The 19,894-nt window shown below is 43.1% G+C and overlaps 1 protein-coding gene across 3 annotated transcripts in view; it reads left to right on the top strand.

Annotated features, from left to right (window-relative positions):
* Positions 1–18,419, top strand: part of TRAPPC9 (trafficking protein particle complex subunit 9) — a 538,517-nt gene extending 520,098 nt beyond the window's left edge. For all 3 annotated transcript variants that reach the window (XM_063327588.1, XM_063327590.1, XM_063327587.1), the window contains 2 exons: positions 6,172–6,395; positions 15,187–18,419. In XM_063327588.1, coding sequence (XP_063183658.1) covers positions 6,172–6,395; positions 15,187–15,366 — 404 coding nt within the window. In that variant the 3' untranslated portion in view covers positions 15,367–18,419. The remainder of the gene's footprint in view (positions 1–6,171; positions 6,396–15,186) is intronic.
* Positions 18,420–19,894: the final 1,475 nt, after the last annotated feature.

The following is a 19,894-nucleotide window of genomic DNA, read 5'->3' as shown; positions in this document are numbered from 1 at the left end:
AGTGACAGGGAACACAGTTTTTATATTCATAGAAATATCTTTTGTATGGATGTATTCAGCCCTGAAAAGACTTGCAACGGACAAACAAATGTAGCCAATGCTGTATCTCTATGTGTAAATAATTTGCATGAGTGGTTTAGAAAATGAAAGGGAACTGGTCTACATGGGGGAGAACAAGTGGGAGGAGAGGAAACAGAAACAGCGTTTAGGTTCGTGTACTGGAGGAGATACATAGGAAAATTCAAGGAACCTGCTGTCTTACCAGAACGCCCCGTGTTTCCTGCCAGCTCCTCTGAATGGGCGACACAACCCCAAATAACAGGCTGCTAAAACTGATGCTGACCTGACATGCAGCAGGAGAGGAGGGACAGGGGACTTGCTTGTTTGGAGACAGGCAGGATCAGCTTGCTCCGTACCCAGAGTTTGCCTGTAGTACAGGTTTTTTTTTCTCCATTCTAATCTTTCATCCGTCTGCATAATATGTGAGATCAGAAACGAACAGAATTGTTCAGCCTATTTCTAAATGAATGATGTAAAAAAAAAAAAAAAAGAAAAGAAAAAAGAATCCTCTTTGCATTGTTTGGTTCCTTGCAAAATCCTGAACAAACACTCTCACAGAAGAGGAAAAAAAAAAAAAAAAAAGTTGTTCCAGACAGAATGGCTGGCCCTTTCCTTGCTCTTTTAGGGCAATTAGAGGTAGAGCTGGCCTGGGCAGACATTTTAATCAGCACTTTAGATTTAGCACAGAAAAACTGAATCATTCTGCAAGACTTTCACTGCAGCAACTCTGGCTTGGGCTCTTGGTCTTTGGCTTTCCTCCTCTGAAGCACCTGATGAGCATTATCTAGAGACACTGCTGCTCCTCTCGCCTCCTCAGACCACGGCCCTCCCCGTTCCCAGACTGAGATGAGTAAAACTAGTATTTTGGAACAGCTCTAAACAGCATAAAAAATGGTTGATTGACTAAAATTCCCCTAACTATCACAGTACGTCTGAGCAAGGCTTGCTTTGCTGGGCTTGAAGATCTCTTTTACATCCTATGTGAGAAGTGTTTACTCATTTGGGCATCTCTTGCCTTGAGTTTTGTTGACCTACTTGTCTGTGCAAAGCCATGCGTCCATGAGGTGTTTGCTTGAAGTCTTGAGGCAGGTTCGCAGCTGCAGCGAATGGCAGAGACCGATGCGTCTGCTTCAGTTCGGGATTCAAAATCCAGTTTAAAAGCAAATATCCAATGGAAACTTCTCCATCCCCCACTGTAAAGATGAGCACAAACACCCTGCCTTCCTCTGCAGCCTGTTTTTAAAAATCAACCCCAACTTGAGCGAGGAGAGTAAACATTGCTGGAATATGCATTTCCACTGAGATTAACCATGTATTTGTATGCGGCTTTCCAAAATTAAACTCTCACAGTGGCAAATAGGGAGTTGGGTGCGGAAATGCAATTAGCCACGAGTCAGGGCTCCTGACGTACAGGTGGCCAATGAGTTGCGAGGGCTCGCACAGCAACTTGACAAAGTAGCAAGAACAACTTGCTATGTGTTAACATGAGCAGAGTAAATAACACAAAATTTTAATAATGTTTGGTATTCATTTCCAAGCTGCTCCTTTGGGTGATGTATACCGAAGTGCACCTGGCAGGTGATAGTAAATTATGTTTTTCTTGTGGAAAATTTAGTGATTGTCTTCCCCTTAATAACATTCATTCCCTTTTCTTGAGTTTTGAGATCCGGAAAGACAGACACTATGTGAAATCTGATGTATTATTTTCATATAATGGTCTCCCAGGCATTGTGGTGTCAATAAGCATCACCTGTCAACTGGGCCATGAAATATTTTTGCCAACTAAAAGATGAATTCTTAGAAGTTCTAAAAGTCTTGGCTAGGGCCAGCAGTGGAAAAGCAAGGCTTTCCAATCACTCTTTTCACCCATTCTTTCGATGATCTTAAGGGTGTTTTCCAACCTAAATGATTCTGTGATTCTATGGTTCTCAGTGGCTTGTGTCATCCTCATTCTCTGCCTTCCAAAATGTGTTGGACATTTTCTCCCTTGGTACAATAATCGCTTCGGGAAGGTCCTAGAAATAAAATATCCTGCACTTCCTCAGAACAGCCCCGTACCTGTTCCCAGGTTTCATGTAGAGACTTTCCTTTTTTCGTGGCCATCAAGCATTGGAGGGTAATGTTGGCACCCAAGGACGGGTGCCAGTAGACGCGTGTAGGTAAATGAGCAGGAAAGGAGAGAGAGAGAGAGAGAGAGAGAGAGAGGAAAAAAAATACTTTAAAAGCAGCATTCCGTTGGCTTATTAACGTACTTTAAAAAGGATTTAACTTTTAATTAGAAGGAGATTGCTGGGGGTTTTTTTGCCCTGACATCCTGAGTTTACGCTTCCACCTTTGTTATGTCATTTATATGTGCTGTTTACGTTAACTTGGTCCTTCTAATTTTCAGAAGTACTATTTATCTCTTATCTGAATCTTTGGAAGATGGAGATACGGCCACCACTGTCTTCTGTGCTAGTGACTGTGTCTTCTGATTCAGAGCTCCTGTATACCGAAGCCAATAATGATTCACTCTCACAGCAGTGGTGTGAGCAGTCTCAGCTTTTATATGCCATCTGTGTGAGTGAGCTGAATCTGCAGAAACGGGACCCCGTACACATGGCTTTTCCTCTGCTCATGGATGAAAATATTAAAGCAAATCCGTATGGTCCATGAGATGTTTTCTGTGTCAGGAAGGGAGTAAAACTGCCTGTCAAACCAAGCTGTTCTCTCTGATGACAGGGGACTGTTTTTAAACACTCCTTTCCATAGTATTTTGCACGCCAGCCATGTGTGTTTTCTCATCTGACATCTCATTGAGATCCTTGGCTTCGGTACGGCAGGAGGGAAGGGTGTGCGGGGAGGGAAGGAAATAATCTCTCAATATGTACACAAGCACATGTGCACACACACGCTCTTAAATCAATCTTAAATTAATTTAATTTTTTTTTTTTTTGAATACAGAAGAAAATTAATCTAGTTGAGCCAGACTTAATTGCCTCCCTTCTGTTTGAATTTTCTGTTTTCACATGAAGGTATTGGGAAGCAATGCTTTGAGCTATTATTAGATACAAAGGTGGAGACAGAGGGCAAAGGGTTCATTTACAATTCGTAAAGCAGAGCATTGAATTTTAAAGCCAAAAGGCAAATTGATGAGCAGCTTGAAAAAGATTCATGTGCTTAGCTTACCGAGTATTTCTGAAGGTTCGTGCTGGTCCGGGGAGCTAACCGTTCTCACAGCTGTAATACCCGCTGGCTGAAGGAACCAGGAAAAAAAAAAGGGTTGTGTTTTTTTTTTTTTTTATTGAAAGCACTTACCTTGCAGGGAGAAGCTTGAAAACATAAACTGCTATAAAGTCATGAATTTATATAAATGCATTTCTTTCGAAGGAAGCAACTGGACATCACTTCTGTGGCAGGAGGCTAGGAAGCATAAAAATTATACACACACTTTTGTGTTTTGCAGAAGTCAAGTCAGTTAATCTCAGATAACGGGGTACCGTTATAATCACTACTTCACCTCCATGCTCTTAGGGCAATCCTGTAAGAAGCAATTTGATCATGTTGGGCAGGAGAGACCGTAACATTAGAGTGTGCTATTGCAAAAGAAATCCGGTGCCAAACAGGTTTTCTAGTCCCTTCCTAAAATGCAATGGTGATTATAACTTCCTTTCAGAGAATCACAGAATCACAGAATGGTTGAGGTTGGCCGGACCTCTGGAGGTTCATCTGGGCCAACCCCCTGCAGAAGCATGGCCACCTAGAGCCAGCTGCCCAGGACCATGTCCAGATGGCTTTTGAGTATCTCCAAGGATGGAGACTCTACAACATCCCTGGGCAACCTGTGCCAGTGCTCCGTCACCCTCAGAGTAAAAAAAGTGGTTCCTGGTGTTCAGAGGGAACCTCCTGTGTTTCAGCTTGTGCCCATTGTCTCTGGTCCTGGCACTGGGCACCACTGAAAAGAGCCTGGCTCCATCTTCTTTGCCCTCTCCCTTCAGGTATTTATGTACATTGATGAGATCCCCCTGAGCCTTCTCTTCTCAAGGCCGACCAGTCACAGTTCTCTCAAGCCTTCCTCACAGGAGAGGTGCTCCAGTCCCTTAATCACCTTTGTGGCCCTTCACTGGACTCTCTCCAGTATGTCCGTATCTCTCTTGTACAGAGGAGCCCAGAACTGGACCCAACACACCAGGTGTGGCTTCACCAAGTGCTCTCGTTGTCAAAAACTGGGTATCTCCTTTGGAAAAGGAAGTTTTGGCACAGGGACTGTTCAAGCTGGGACACCAACACGGGTTTTGGATAGCTGCAGCTTGAGCACTGCTGAGTTTCTTTATACTTACTCTGCCAAGACTCTTGTATCTGGGACTTGCTGCTGCATTTGGGCAGCTTTGGTCAAGGAGCTGTTTTCATAGAGTCATAGAATCATTTCAGTTGGAGAAGCCTTTAAGATAATTGAGTCCAACCAGTAACCTAACATTGCCAAGTCCACCACTAAACCATGTCCCTAAGTGTCATGTCTACACGTCTTTTAAATACCTCCAGGGATGATGATTCAACCACTTCCCTGGGCAGCCTGTTCCAATGCTTGATAATGCTTTTGGTGAAGAAATTTTTCCTAATATCCAATCTGAACCTGCCCTGGTGCAACTTGAGGCTGTTTCCTCTCATCCAATCACTTGTTACTTGGGATTGGAGACCTACACGCACCTCTCTACAACCTCCTTTCAGGTAATTGTAGAGTGAGGCTGGGTAGCTCAGCTTTGCTGACCTGACCTCTGGAATAAATGTCCCATTATGAACCTGTTTCTTCTTTGGCTCTAGCTTTTTTTTTTCCTTTCTTTTTTTTTTCCCCCAGTTGTTGCACTAAGGCTTGTTCAATTTTCCAGGCTAAAAGGCATCTAGAGAACATGCATCATTTTGTAGTTTTTTTGTCTAAGGCAACAAAACAAAAATAAGTACTAAAAAAAATATCATTTTTGTGTAAAATGGTTTTTTCTGTGAAAGCTCCTGAAGTATAAAAATAGTGTCTTTTTTTTGAAGAGGGGATATTACTAATGTAAATCCGATGCTGCTGGCAGAGGAATAATGTGCTGTATGTCATAAGGCAAGTGACTGAGGAGGAGCTGGAGTGATCGAAATGCCTCATGGGCGTATGAGATTGTGGGGATAGGTATTCACACAGAGGATGCTTTCTTACATGCGCCCAGGGCTTTCTCTTATCTCTGAACATGAACCCATAGTGAAGTAGAAATGTTCCTGTATTAATAGTGCACCGGAGATAACCCCCATCTGAAAAATACAGTAATACTGCACAACTGGGAACCCTTTCAGAGCGGGGAATTGGACTAGCAATTTCGCAGTGTGTTGGTAGTGAAACATTTTGGTTCTGTATAACCAAATGGGCAAGGTTAGTGGACACATTACTCCGGCTGTCATTGTCCCAGCAGCAACCAATTTAGAGGCTTTATATTTTCTGCTATCCCAGTAAGGGAAAGAAAAGTGGAAAGTTAAAAATAGAAATCCCAGGATGAATTAAAGCGCAAAGAGTGAACAAGCCCGTAGTACTGCTGCATAATTTTAAAACCTCTTTTTTCCTTACAATCTGGAGTTTAATATATGTATTACATTGCAAATTCTGGCAGTGTCTATCCTGCTCCAAAAGGTCACCTCCATACACGAGGATTTATTCTGACTGTAACACGTGAACATGGGCATCCAGCCCTGGATCTATGTAGCCACCGTTTGTATTGATGATTCGGGTTTGTATTTCCATTCACCTGATGCTGTTGATTCACAGGAGAAGCATGAAAAGTTGTCTGTGGCTTTGGCCTGCAAGGGAAGACGTTAAAAAGATAACTTCTGATGCCTGTGTATAGATCATAATTGAGTTTTTTCATAGCTTTTTCAGCAGTCGTGGAGAGATATCAGACCTTCATGAACTGGATGTTGCACGTAGTTTCCCTGCAGCATTGCCCTGCATAACACTGCAGAGTTGGGGTTCCTTTCCTAAGGTTAACCATCATGCAATCTTGGTTTCATTTAGGTTAATTTAACATTTCCTAACAGTCAAGATTAATACAGTTTTTAAAGCAGGAGTTCAACATAACGTGGAATGGTTTTCTTGATTTGCAGATATCCTCGTTGACGGCAAGCTTTGCGACTGCGATATTGTGGTGGACTGCAAAGTGGGGGACCCCATCCCACTGGAGGTGAAGCTGACCAACTGGAGCAAACACAGCGTGGGGCCCTTCGCTCTCACCGTGACGCCCTACCAGGATTACCAAAATGGGGTGCACAACTATGACCTGCAAGATGCTATCACTTTTGTGGGATCCAACACCTTCTACATCGATTCAGTAAGTCTTTCTGTCCAATGGATCACGATTCTGGATGATAAGCATTTGCAGAAAAGAGCTTCATTATTCAATTGTGCATTTTCTGCGGCAATGTGTGCTTCAGCCCAGAAAGCCAACTATATCCAGTGCTGCATCCAGCTCTGGGGCCTCCAACATCAGAAGGACATGGACCTGTTGGAGTGGGGCCAGAGGAGGCCATGAAGATGATCAGACGGATGGAGCACCTCTGCTCTGAAGACAGGCTGAGAGAGTTGGGGTTGTTCAGCCTGGAGAAGAGAAGGAGAGACCTTACAGCCCCTTCCTGTACCTAAAGGGGGGTACAGGAGAGATGGGGACATCACTAAGATCTCTACAGTCTTTATCAGGGAGTGTGGTGTTAGGACAAGGGTTAACGGTTTTAAACTGAAAGAGGGGAGATTTAGATTGGATATCAGGAAGAAATTCTTTACTGTGAGGGTGGTGAGACACTGGCCCAGGTTGCCCAGAGAAGCTGTGGCTGCCCCATCCCTGGAGGTGTTCAAGGCCAGGCTGGATGGGGCTTGGAGCAGCCTGGTCTGGTGGAAGGTGTCCCTGCCCATGGCAGAGGGGGTTAGATGATGTTTAAGGTCCCTTCCAACTCAAACCATTCTATGATTCTATAATTTTGAGGCGTATTCATTTTTGGAAAGCACCACTTTTATGGCAGCTATTGATAAAAGTGCTGCTGGGTTTGTGGATATAGATTCATCTCTGAGGTGGTTTAAGACTGTAATTTCCTGTATATAAACCACTAGTAAACTATCAGAGATGTTAACTTTTGGTCACTCTAGATCTGACTAAATGTGAATAGGGAATCTAGATAAAATGTTTAATACCATATTGCCAGTCCCTTGAGCCATACAGTGCAGCCTGCAGTAATAGATTTTAAGTAACTTTTTCTCTTTAGTCCATAAGAAATATTCCCCAGGCTGAGCCAAGGAACTCAGCAAATCATTTTTAGTCAGGTCCTGAGGAAATGCAACAGACTGCAAAAAGAAAATGCTAAACATTAATGACCAGTGTGATGAGCCGGCTCATTTCCTTGTTGCCTAGCATAGTCTTATAAAACCGCAAAAAAAAATAGAAAACATGCCTAAAATGAGACAAAAACCCTCCCTTTTCAGAAAAATTGAGATTTTTAGTTTTCTCTCAAATTCTTCTTTGGAAAATTCAAGTCTAGGAGCTTTTGCAAGACACTGAAAATACAGATAAAACTACTTTCTCCTACATACTGCCCCAAAAAACCATAAACAACAAAAATACAGGAATGAAAAACGTATGCACAGTACTGCAGAGTGGGATAAGCAGTATTTCTGGTAACTTATAAAATAAACATGAAGAAGAGGGTGAGTGCTTGGGATAGCGCTTAGGACCTTTGCTTAGGTCAGCTCTTCGGATCGCTAATAAAACGTACCTGTCAAAACGGAATATTTAAGTGAACCTTAGTAAGTAAGAAATTAAAGGTTAACCACAGGGATAGTCACCATGCATATTTTTCAATTACATATCAGGGGAAGAAAACATTTCAAAAAAGCTAATGAGCACGGAATACACCATCAGCTTGAATTTTAATGGGGGCTAACTATATTCTTAGCTGAATAATTTAAATATGTCAACAGAAATAATCAAGAGATGGCTTTCTTTGACTCTCTTTCTGACAATGTGGATTTTTTTAATCAGAGTGGCAGTGTTTGGATGCCCAGCTGCCGAAGGGCCTGACCCTCCAGGCTAATGAGGGAAAAGGGAGATGTCAGCGTGATGTATTCTTACCTTCTGATTGAGGCTCCTATGGGGCAAAAAGTCAGGAGGTCACCTCTCTTGTGCCTGCCCAGGCAGCCTTCTCATACGTTACGGACCCCGCTTTTGCCCTGTTGTTCAGTATTGTGACATTTCTCCTGTAAACACAGTCCCCGATCAGTTAAAAATAGAGTTGTTTTCTGCTATTTGTCCTCCTTTTCATCCAAAAAGGTGAAATGAAGAAAATGTCGACTCTTAGACAAGAAGTGCTGTATTTCATGGTATGTAGTATTGTTACTTGTCCTACACAGGCTCCCAGAGAAAATGCTTAGTCATATTTCTTTGAGGCATAGAGCCCTGATCATGGAAGAAAATTCTTCAAACAGTGTATCTAATGCTGTCAGAGGCCCTTTCATCCCCCGTAATAACTAATTCAGTAATGGAAAAAAGATTTCAGAAAGCTGCACCTGTTTTGGGGACAAGAAGAAAGTCCTGGTTTCTGCATTTGATGCTTCAGGGAAGAACGAACACACTCAGAATTGTGTTTGTGCTCTGAGTTTGGAGGAACTCAGACAGACGCTGGTTAAGAAACTGAAGAAGCTCATGGTTGGGTGAGATGAAAGAGACTGAGAGTTTCTCTTTTTTATAAATGAAAGCTGAGACACTGGACCCCATTCAGTACTCAGAGGGGGCCTACAGGAAAGATGGGGACAAACTTTTTAGCAGGTCCTGTTGCAACAGGACAAGGGGTAATGGTTTTAAACTTAAAGAGGGAAGATTCAGACTAGATATAAGGAAGAATTTTTTTATACTGAGAGTGGGGAAACACTGGCCCAGGTTGCCCAGAGAGGTGGTAGATGCCCCATCCCTGGAAACATTCCAGGTTGGACGGGGCTCTGGGCAACCTCATCTAGTTGAAGATGTCCCCGCTCATGGCACGGGGGTTGGACTAGATGGCCTTTAAGGGTGCCTTCCAACCCAAACCATTCTATGATTCTATGATTCCCTTCTGTTGTAGCTCAGTGCTGTTCTGTTGAAGCTATTAAACGTGTTCCCATTATTTTTATAAACTGAGGTCATGGGCATATGATTATTTCGCTTGTTTAATGGAGGAGGCTTGAGATCTACCGTTTCCCAGCTGCTTGTTTCTGCCCCTCCGCAGGAAGATGCTCCTCTCTTCCCCAGCAGACCAAGCGGGAGAGATGGTGTGAGCATTTGTTTTCGTGCAAAGTTGGCCAGTTTAGCAAAAACTATGTTCGTCAGCAGTTTAAGCTAATTGGGCTGACTGTACATTGACACTGGCAAGGAGGTGGTGACATGATTTATTGCACTGCCGAGTTGGGTGGGAGGAAGGATGGAGAACTAGCGTGTGGTTTAGCGTATCAGTAGTATATGGTAACGAACAAGTGGGAGCATCAGGTGTTACAGCAAGACAAGATACTTCTCACGCCCTGAAAATTTGGTCTGTTGTCATGCTGATGCAGAAACGACAACATTATTGGTGCTCAACTGAATGTGATTTCTCAGGGGGAAAAAAAGCAACAACCCAAACCCCAAACCCCCTCTGCTTTCCTAAATGGAATTTCATATTAAGCCTGATGCTCAGCACATCACAATTATTCTTTTGTTTCCAGACTAAAAAGTTTCAAATCAGTTTCTGCTGCTATCTGGAAGACAGGGGATATATACAGGAATTTTCAGCATGTACATGCTGCTTCACAGTATGAATATAAATTGTTTAAAGGGTAAAAGTCACACGATTTTGTATTTCTCTTTCTGGCGGCTTGGAGTCCAGGTTAGGTGATTTATCTTGAAGGTAACATAATGAGTGCTTATTCGTCTTTTTGCGCTTTTACTTCAATTCAATGCAGCAGTCTCTGTGACAGAAAGTCTCTGCTGGGATATACTACTTCAAAAAAGCAAATTCTTTTACTGAAAATTTTAAAGGATATTGAGATATTTCCATACATTTTAAATGAAGTAAAATCTTTATTTTTAAGCACAGCTTCTAATTTGGTTAATCTTACCTTTCTATGTCTGTATTTAACAGAAAAAGTGACTTCATCAGTTATCATTTACATTTTTGTTCAGTGCGGGGTTTCGAAACATGAGATAACATGGTGGACCCCATATTATCTCCCCCAGCCACTAAAATACATTGCATTCATTTATTGATTTATTATTTTTTCTCTTACTTCACAACCTGAAGTTTAGCTTAAGCCGTACTATTAAAAATTCTTAGTTCTTACCAGTGGAGTTTTTTGACTAGTTGATCAGACAGAGTTGCTTCTTGCCAAATTAAAAAAAAAAAAAATAAATTAAAATTATCTTCTATGGAGATTCCTGTAACTCTCAGCAATTCGTCTTTTTCTTGTTGTTCCTGCTTTTGCCATTACTATCCTCCAGCAGTATTTTTCCCTGTATGTGTGATCGTGCACTAGCTCAAGTGATTGGTAGTGGGAGATGAGGAGAAATTCATTAGTAGATGGTCATTTTGAATCAGCTCAGAAGCTATGATGAACATTTGCTCACTTCTGGCAGGTCCTCTGTGGCCCATCTGGAACAAATTAGTTTTCTTGGCACTGTGTTACTCGCACTGTAAACTCTTTGGGGCAGCGAACAGTAGCTGGCACTAGCCCTAATCTCCAACTGAGCTCCCTAAGTACAACAGCAGTATAAATAAGTAGTAATTAGTTCTAAGCAATCGCAGTCCCACATGGTAGCCTGAATCGGGGAAGGATTAGGATGGAGCTAGAAAGTTAATTTTTCATCTATCTCAGTGGAACAGAGGGGTAATGTGGGCATTTTTTTCTTGATTCCTCAGTCATGTTTTTCTAGGGTAGAAGCTTTCCGTCTTTGGTCTCCACATAAAGGATTTGGTGGAATTTTAGTAAAATCTCTTTCGACTCTGACTCGATGCAACAAGCACGTGTTCAATGGCACCCCAGACTGGCACAACATATAAACACGTATCTAAGCAGTTTGCCGCTAGATCGAACAACAGTACAAATTTGGTCTGGATCGCACGAGTATGGGATCTTCATGTTTCTCGCAGGTTGGCTGGATCATGCATTGCCATCAGTGGGATGGTGTGTACTTGTCAGCTACAGTAGGAAGCATCTTGCTTGCGTGCATATCTGACCAAGTCACCCTGAGCTCCCTTCACAGTCAGTGGAGTCATCAGGGTTGATGGAGTTTAGGGGATATTTTACCTCATTCTGCATTGATCAGATGAATCCTTGTGTTGAAGAGCTGGCTCAGATGTAGACATCTACAGACGTTTGGGTGGATTCAATTCCAGACTGAGGCATCTGAGTGAGTTGGTGTAACCATGGATGCTGGCCAGCAAAGCTCCCATTAGTCAATGGAGGTGTGGTCTGCAGCCAGTAGAACCTGACTTACACTAACATAGACACCTGGGGTGAGATTCAGTTGCCCAAAAGGTGTCTAGCATCATTTAGGTGCTGTGGGTATCCCACCTGGCCTCCATCTACTGCCAGAAATCCTGTAAATCATCCCGTAAATCTTGCCAGCCCTGTGCAGATGTCTCAGTGCCTTAGGTCATCCCAAAACTCACGAGGTGCCTATATTTAAGCAGTTATCCTGACTCTGTAGTCTGGCCAGGTAGACCATTGTGTGTTTGCTCCACTGGCGACAATGACTAGATGTCTTCTTACTGTAGTAGGAGTTTGGATACCTAGTGTGCAGAGAGACACCTAAATGTAGGTGGTTTAACCTCAGAATTAGCCCTGTGACTGCCTCATTTCTTCCTGTGACAACCAGTTGGGTTGGATCTGGCCCTCTACTGACCTGACTGCTGCTGGTGTACTTGTGGTCTTCTGGGAATGTTTGTAGGCAGCCCCACTGGAGAGGCAGCCTTACTTTCCAAAGTTAGTTACTATTTTGGAAGAAACTTCATGTACTTTCTGCAGAGCCACTTGCATCTCAACAGCGTAAAGGTTTCAAGCTGCTTTTGCTTCCCTGTTTCTTCCCCAAACCACAAGTGTTGATTAGAGTAGTGGCTGTACAAGCGGTCATACAACTGTGGATAGTCCCCAGACCATGTTGTCACGTCGTTGTCAGGTCTGTACATGCTGCACTCAGGGAGACGTGCTGCAGGCAAAACTGGACACATAACACTACCTGCCTTGCTGGCTCTTCTCACTTTTGATGAAGAAACTGATGACTGGTGCAGAGACTTGTGATCTGAAGACAGGAGGAAGGTGCAACCACGTAGGCAGAACTTCAAATGAGTGAAAAGACTGTTTATGCTGATGTGCCTGAAGCCACCTTACTGCTTGACAACGGCTCTGATCAATGCTGTTACAGGCATTTCTTCATGGTGCAGCTACATTCAGGAAGAAATTTTTCACTATGAAGGTGATGAGACACTGGCCCAGGTTGCCCAGAGAAGCTGTGGCTGCCCCATCCCTGGAAGTGTTCAAGGCCAGGCTGGATGGCGCTTGGAGCAGCCTGGTCTGGTGGGAGGTGTCCCTGCCCAGGGCAGGGGCGTTGGAACTGGGTGATCTTTAAGGTCCCTTCCAACCTAAACTATTCTGTGATTCTGTGTATCTATGATTAGGAAAAATGGACTATGAGCTTGAAAATGCTATTGGTCCTGAGAAGGCTTTGTTTGCTATTTGCCTCCACCCATTGCTGGCGTTAATGCCTGCCTCTGTCCTCCTCTGGATGCAAGTCGTCATCAGTTCCAGTGAGGCGGAAATAAGGCAGACGGCCCCGGGAGGAAGGGAAGGAAGCAAGAGGGGAGATTGCTTGATGTTGTTCCGCATGTCCAGACGCAATGCCAGAGGGCAAGAACTTGTACCCAGCGAGAAGGGGAGATGCCAAGGACAGGGGTCAGGAGAACAGCTGTGGCTGCTCTGATCACTCACGTGGATGATACGATGCTGACACAAGTTTGCTGTAGGTCAGCAAAAGTGCTCAGCACCAAAGCCAAAGGGAGCCTGGGCTCTGCCAGCTCTGATATGTTGCTGCCTGTGAAGAGACAGACTCCTGTGCAGGAGCAGCGGTTTAGGCAGGTTCAGCAAAGAAGCCTGATACCCCAGAGGACTATACGGGGTGCACGTCTGCTGGCTAAAGGACCCAGCAATGAAGGTCCAGAATAACCTAGAAGAGGAGAAAACAGAAACAAACTGCTCATTCCCTTCACAGCTGAAAGCTACAGAAAACCTTCCTCACTGGAGGTGGTGGCAGGCAATTTTCAGCTCTGGCATATTCTAGAGGTCCCCCACGCCCCTGGAAACCTTTTCATAGAATCATAGAATGGTTAGAGTTGGAAGGGACCTTAAAGATCATCTAGTTCTAACCCCCCGGCCCTGGGCAGAGACACTACGCACTAGACCAGGTTGCTCAAAGCCCCATCCAGCCTGGCCTCAAACCTTTTCTAGTGGTTTGTCTCCCACCTCTCCTTTGCCATGGTCCAGTCATCATCTTTCTTCTTGCCTTCCTATGCAATGGCAAGGTGCCCTTCAGCAAGGGATGTCCATAGACACATTCCCAGTTAATATCCAGTTGTTAATGTTCCAGTTTACCACGCAACCACATTTTTTATACTGGACGAGAATCCTGATAACCCATCTCAGAGCCTTAGCCTTATCTCTTCACTGTTCCAGGTGGTAATGTCCCATCAGTTCTCAATGATGTGCCTTGCAAAGATTTTCTGCCCCTGAATCCGGTCCAGTCCAGCACATCTGGACAGCTTGGTTCTTCTGGATCCAACACCAGAGTTTCTGTTGTGGTTGGGCTTGGGTCTTGGCTTGGCTGACCAATGGTATGTCACGCTGTCATTTGGAGTCAGCGCTGGACTCTGTAACATGATGGACACTAGGATGTTTGGAGATGACCAAGGAAAGGCCCATTACCAATGACTATTGAAGTAAAAAAGAAAATACATGGGCACAGGCCTACCTGTGACAGTAGGGATGACCCCATGACATATCTTGAGCTGTGCTTTCAGAGAGCAGAAGGGAACTGGTAAGATGGTCTTGGCAGAGGGAAGACCAATACTGAGGAGCATCAGGTGCCCTTTATTGGGGTCTTTTCTGCTGGGATGAAGTTGCTTTTTCACAATTTTTTTAATAAATTCTATCCAATAGAGTGGCTTTGTGCTGATTCTGTGTTTTGCATCTGCAACAACTCTAACCCAATTCAAAGCACCCTGAAACTGGATTGAACATCTTGTGGGAACTGATATCAATTCAAACATTATCACATGCTAAACAGTCATGGGCTTGTTGAAGTTAGAAATTACTTAAGTGTCTTGCTGAAATGATGGACTAAGATATATTAATTTTTGTAAAGATATGGACTGTGAATGGTTTGGGGATGAAGTGAGATATATAGATGTAGAAATAGTGTGAACTCTGTATTTAATTTGGACAAGTTAAACCAGGGTGGCTACTTCTTGTGGGATGTTTCTTGCTATACTTAATTATTTTAATGGTAGTGACTGTTAAAGATTCCTGATTAGAATTTGCAGTCAGATTGTGTCTGAATAATGAGTGGGGATGAATTTAGTTATTGCTAAATTTTTAAATGGTGTTTAACCATGTGTTTAACATGAGTACAGAGCCATGATATAGACCGTTAATATAGATGTTGGTAATTGCAGTCTGAGACAAGATGTTCCTGGATATTCAGGACATTTTGTGGGAATGTCACCTTAAACCAACTCTGTTTTGGTTTAAGTCACTGGTTTAAGTCTGTTTTGGTTTAAGTCACTCTGTTTTGGTTTAAGTCACTGATCAGTGACTCCTGAAGATCTTTATTCTGGTTTGAGCTGTGCCACAGCTTTGCTGCATGAGAGAATAATACAGGATTTAATTTTCAGCACTCCAGTTTTACCATTGCTAGAATAGGGACAAGATCTTTACTCCTTTTTGTGTGAAGGCAATACTGAGAAGTGAATCTAGAGATTCACTTTGAGATCATTTGAAGGAGCTACTGAACTGCAAAGTGCAATTATTTTGTTTTGTTGCTGGTTTAATTGTACTGATTTCCATGTTCTCTTTTCTAGGTGAAGCCGACCAAAGACTCGGTGTACTTTGGAGCACTTCTCTTTCTCTACACGGGCGATTTCTACCTGAATATCAAATTCCATGAAGACAACTGCAGCAGGGAGCTGCCTCTCTCCTGGTTCTGCCTTCCTAGTGTCCACATCCGTGCTATGGAGCCTGTGGTCCAAACTAAGCCGTAAATGTACTGTGTGCTGCTTGATTCACCACAGTGTGCAGAAATGCTTGGCACATCCTCTGCTTGACCCCAGCTTGTTTCTGTCTAACCCCAGGCCACAGTCCCTACTTTGGAGGAACAGCTGAACACTTTCTGAATTGGCTGATAGTCATTTGGGCAGCTGCTATAGCTAATTTCAGAGAGAGAGAGAGAGAGAGATTATAACTATGCTAGAGTTTTCCTCTGTTTCCAAAAAGCCTTTGAAACTGCTAATATATGCATTATACTTTCATATACTCTGTTGATATTAGTGGGTTTGAAAGGCTCTTGGGGGCTGAATTTAAGAGGGCTGAATTTAACCATGTGTTCAAGGTCTCAGTTCCAACTCAAATAATCCCATTTTAGCCTTTTTCACCAAGAGTTGTATATCTGTATGAAATTCCTCCTGGCTTACGCCGGACCCATTGTATGTACCCTTGAGATGTACTTCTCTCTCAGACTTGTTCCCAGGCTTGTTCTTACTCACTTGTTTGCTGAGTGTTTGGTGTCTTTGGTAGTAAATAGCAGTAGTGATGCTTTTTCCTGCGTTACTGAAAGTAAGAATAGCAAATGTGCCTCCAGTTATTCTTTTCCTCCCCTGAGCTCAGTGTCGCTTGCTCCCGGTAAAGTCACCGCCTTTAGTTTGGTAGATCTATGAACAAGAAAGATGGAAATGAAGAGCTGAAGAGTTTTGTCCTTGAGAAAGGAAATAAGCCAACTTTTGGGTTGCCTAGGGCTTGCCTGTGAATTTGGGCTTTCACAGTTGTGCTTTATACAATCACCATCGCTTGAAACATTTGCAGACACTTAAGGAGCCACCAGAATTAATCATCTGGTCGTTAATATCCTTCTGCATGGGTTTTTGCAAACTCTTCTGATCAGATTTCTCATGCTAATAGACTGGGCTTGATTATGTGGTTGTTTTTTTCCTCCTTTTTTTTTTTTTTTAGAATGATTAAGTTTAATTATTAGGCAATTAAGGCCATGGAGTTCCTGACCATAAAAGTAGATGAATATACTGAAAAAGTAGCCTGTTGTCTTTCAGAATAATGTTTTCGTATAAAGAGTCCCGCATTTACCCCGTGTAAAGCAGGGAGATGTCTTAGCTGTATGATTAATACATTATTTCATGGACCATATGTTTCAAACCTGTCGCAATCTTTTCTGAAATTTACAGCCTGCAGCAATTAAATTTGGTGGTAGTGGACTTTTGGGGGTGGATACACCAAGATGTGGCAGGGGGGCTCCAGTTAGCTCCAGGTATCTCTATACGTGCTAAACTTACATGCGCAACCTCTTTGCTGATTTTGTGTGTTTGTTTAGGCTTCATCCAAATGTGGGCACACCAATTCATGCCTGACCTGCTCATGCTGTAGATCGCTAGCCCAGATAGCTCATCCTGGCTCTCTGCACCATGCCTAGTTGTACTTTTAGATGTGACTGGTTTTTTTCCGTAGGAACGACGGTGCTCAAAACTCAGTTCATTGCATGTTTGCAAATGACTGGAATGTATTCATCCTAAACACGTTTCTGATTTGAGGGAACTATAGCTATAGCATGATAGCTGTATTTCCAGTGCGTGCAGGGTATTATCTCTAAAAAACTGTATTGTGACAATGTTATCAGTGTTTGCTCCTGAGCTGTGGTTCTGTACACAGCTTTGAATGCGAGAGTGGAAGTCTTCAGTCTTAAACTGATGGAAATCTGAGACCGACTGAAGATTTACTTGCCATGATGTACTGCTCTGCCAGCGCCCAGCATGCAAAGTAAGAAAACTCTTCCTTCGACTTGCACGGTGGTTCTGTGCCAGAGACATTCATGGAAAGAGGGTCCAAGCTGTTGAGCTGGGCATGTTTTGTGTGTTAGTGGAGCTTGGTTGACCAGTTTGTGCCATGAGGCTGAATTCTTTGTCACTACATAGGCATATACACAGAAAAAATAAGATCCCAGGAGAGCAGGAATTAAACCAGTTAATCTTCTCCGTAAAAGCTTGCTTTTGACATGTGTCTCCGTACTATGTTACACAACACTGTTGCAGCGCAATCCAAATTGGGTTTTGTTCAGTATTCCCAGCAGGTAATCTGCAGATGCTAGGAATACAGCTAAGGCTTTGTAAGGACCACATTGCATTTGCAACAAAAAATAGTGTGAAGCAGATGCTGTCGCAGTCAGGGTGTTTCAGCTTACCCAGCTAAGGGATCATTTCCTAGTTTATTTTTGAGAGCATTCTCTGAGAACAGAGGATATTGTTCCGTGAAGCCTATGCTGGGATGCAGCACTCCTGTGCCCTTTACTTTATAAAGGATCCTGATCCACAGCCTGCTGAAGCTGTTGGAATGGGAACAGGTTTTATCAGAACAAAAGCAAGCCGCGTATTTCCAATATGCCATTATAAATCTGCCATATGTGCTCATAAATATATGTTCTTACGTGTGAGCTGACCCTTAATGTTCATTATATTGTAGACCACTCTGTCCCTTGTCAACTTTGATGCTTAGTTGCTTTTGGCATTTATGATATCTTTCCCAATTTTCTCACGCTTCTACTTGTCTTGGTGAGAGAGATGAAACACAAGAAGTTCTTCCTTCTGGGGATCATTTGTGACTTGTCCAGAAGGAGAATATTTTAGTGTCAGCGTAATTTGGAAAAGGATGAGGCGAAGGTACTTGAAATGAGAATACTGCATTGCTTTTGGTTTTCTTTTTTAGTGGAAGTTTTCACTGGGATTGCTGGCAGGATTGGTCCTTGCAGTGACTGAAAAAAAAGATGATACTTTTCTGTTCTGCTCTCCTTTTTTGGAACTGAAAACTTGTTTTTATTTCTCCAAACTGCCCAGTTATTATTTTGAACATGATGAGCCAAATTGTGCATTTTTATACAGATGTAAATCTGATATGATCCCACTTGGGTGAATTAAATCATGCCTAATTTAAATCACCATTGCCGAGAGCAGATGTTGGTCCAATATATGTATGCATTGGAGAAGCATAAGTTGCATAAATTTAATTGTCTGAATAAATACTTATCTTGTGTTATTTACACCTCTGCCTGTCTTCTGTCTATAATTCTTGGTAGTGTTCTTGTGTGCGTTTTACTGGTAATAACATACCTCTTGATGCTGCGTTCTGTGTCTGCAGGAATGTATTTGATCCTGGGACTGAAATTTCAGCTTCACTCAAATGTTCTTTTCCTAGATGAACTCAGAGCCGATGAAAGATGTATGCTCCATCATGTGACTCCCGTGTCAGCGTCCATTAGCTGTCAGCTGAGGGGAGAGAGATGCACTCACGTGAAAGGTTACTTATGCCCCAGTATCCTAATATTGTCATTGAGGATGGTGAGACACTGTCCCAGGTTGCCCAGAGAGGTGGTAGATGCCCCATCCCTGGAAACATTCAAGGTCAGGCTGGATGGGGCTCTGAGCAACCTCATCTAGTTGAAGATGTCTCTGCTCATGGCAGGGGGGCTGGACTAGACGGTCTTTAAAGGTCCCTTCCAACCCAAACCATTCTATGATTTTCTGGTCCTTTCCATTTTCTACAGAAACAGCTCAATGGCTAGAAGGAGGAATACTTATGGAGGTGGTATGTCTGGGAAGGCTGATTGGAAGCACTTGTTTTGTGTGCAGCATCTGATGTGCAACCCTGCTTGAACTCCTTCTGTCAAACAGTCCTAGGGCTCCTGTGTTTGGGTTCCCCATCTAGAAGCTCTTAAGCTTTCCTTAGTGAGAGCCAGCTGCACTCACCCTTCCTTGGATCCTCTGGCTCCCTTCCTGGTTGTGGTACTTTGTCTCTCACTGAAATGGGACTATGCATCCATCCTACTTGCACTACGCACACTGGAATGGTGCTATCTGCCAACTCCACGAGATATTAAGCAAACCATCTACAGCTCTGGGCTTGCAGTTCAGCTGTTTGGGCACATGTGGGATTTGAAGTCTTTCCTACAGGTACATGCTCTGCAGAGGTTTGTAAATGCTAGTGCTCTTTTCTTAATACAGAAGACACATAGATCTGGACAATTTCCATGTTCAGTGTTCAATGACGTTTACTTTTGCAGGTTGGGCCATTCTGGGGCTTAGGTCAGGGTCCTTGAGTTGTCCAGCATCTTTCTATTTTAACTGTTGATTTCTCATCTCTTTCACCTCATCTTTCCCACCAACTCGTCCTCTTACTGCTTTTCTGTTTTTCTTTAGTTGATTCCAACGGAAAGGATGAACATGTCCCTTTCTTTTCCTGTCTCTTTCCTCTGCATCTCCATCAGAGTCTTCCTAACACTTAGGCCATCTACTGGGTTAAAAACTTGCTTCATACTCTATTTCAGTTGTTAAACTAGAGTTTGGCTCTTGGATCTTTTCTTAAAAGCATCTTGAGATGTTTCAGTTGAGTGGGACCTTGTTTATTTTATTACCGTCTGGTGTTGCTTGTTGGAGTGATACTTGGGCTACTACGTTGACGATACATCAGTTCCATAGCACCAATGGGACTTGTGCTGCATGTAGATGACATGTCATT

Source organism: Chroicocephalus ridibundus, chromosome 2, assembly GCF_963924245.1.
Source record: "Chroicocephalus ridibundus chromosome 2, bChrRid1.1, whole genome shotgun sequence".
NCBI classification, from domain to species: Eukaryota; Metazoa; Chordata; class Aves; order Charadriiformes; family Laridae; genus Chroicocephalus; species Chroicocephalus ridibundus.
The sequence above is the reverse complement of the archived record's forward strand: the minus strand, read 5'-3'. Positions and strand labels throughout refer to the sequence as shown.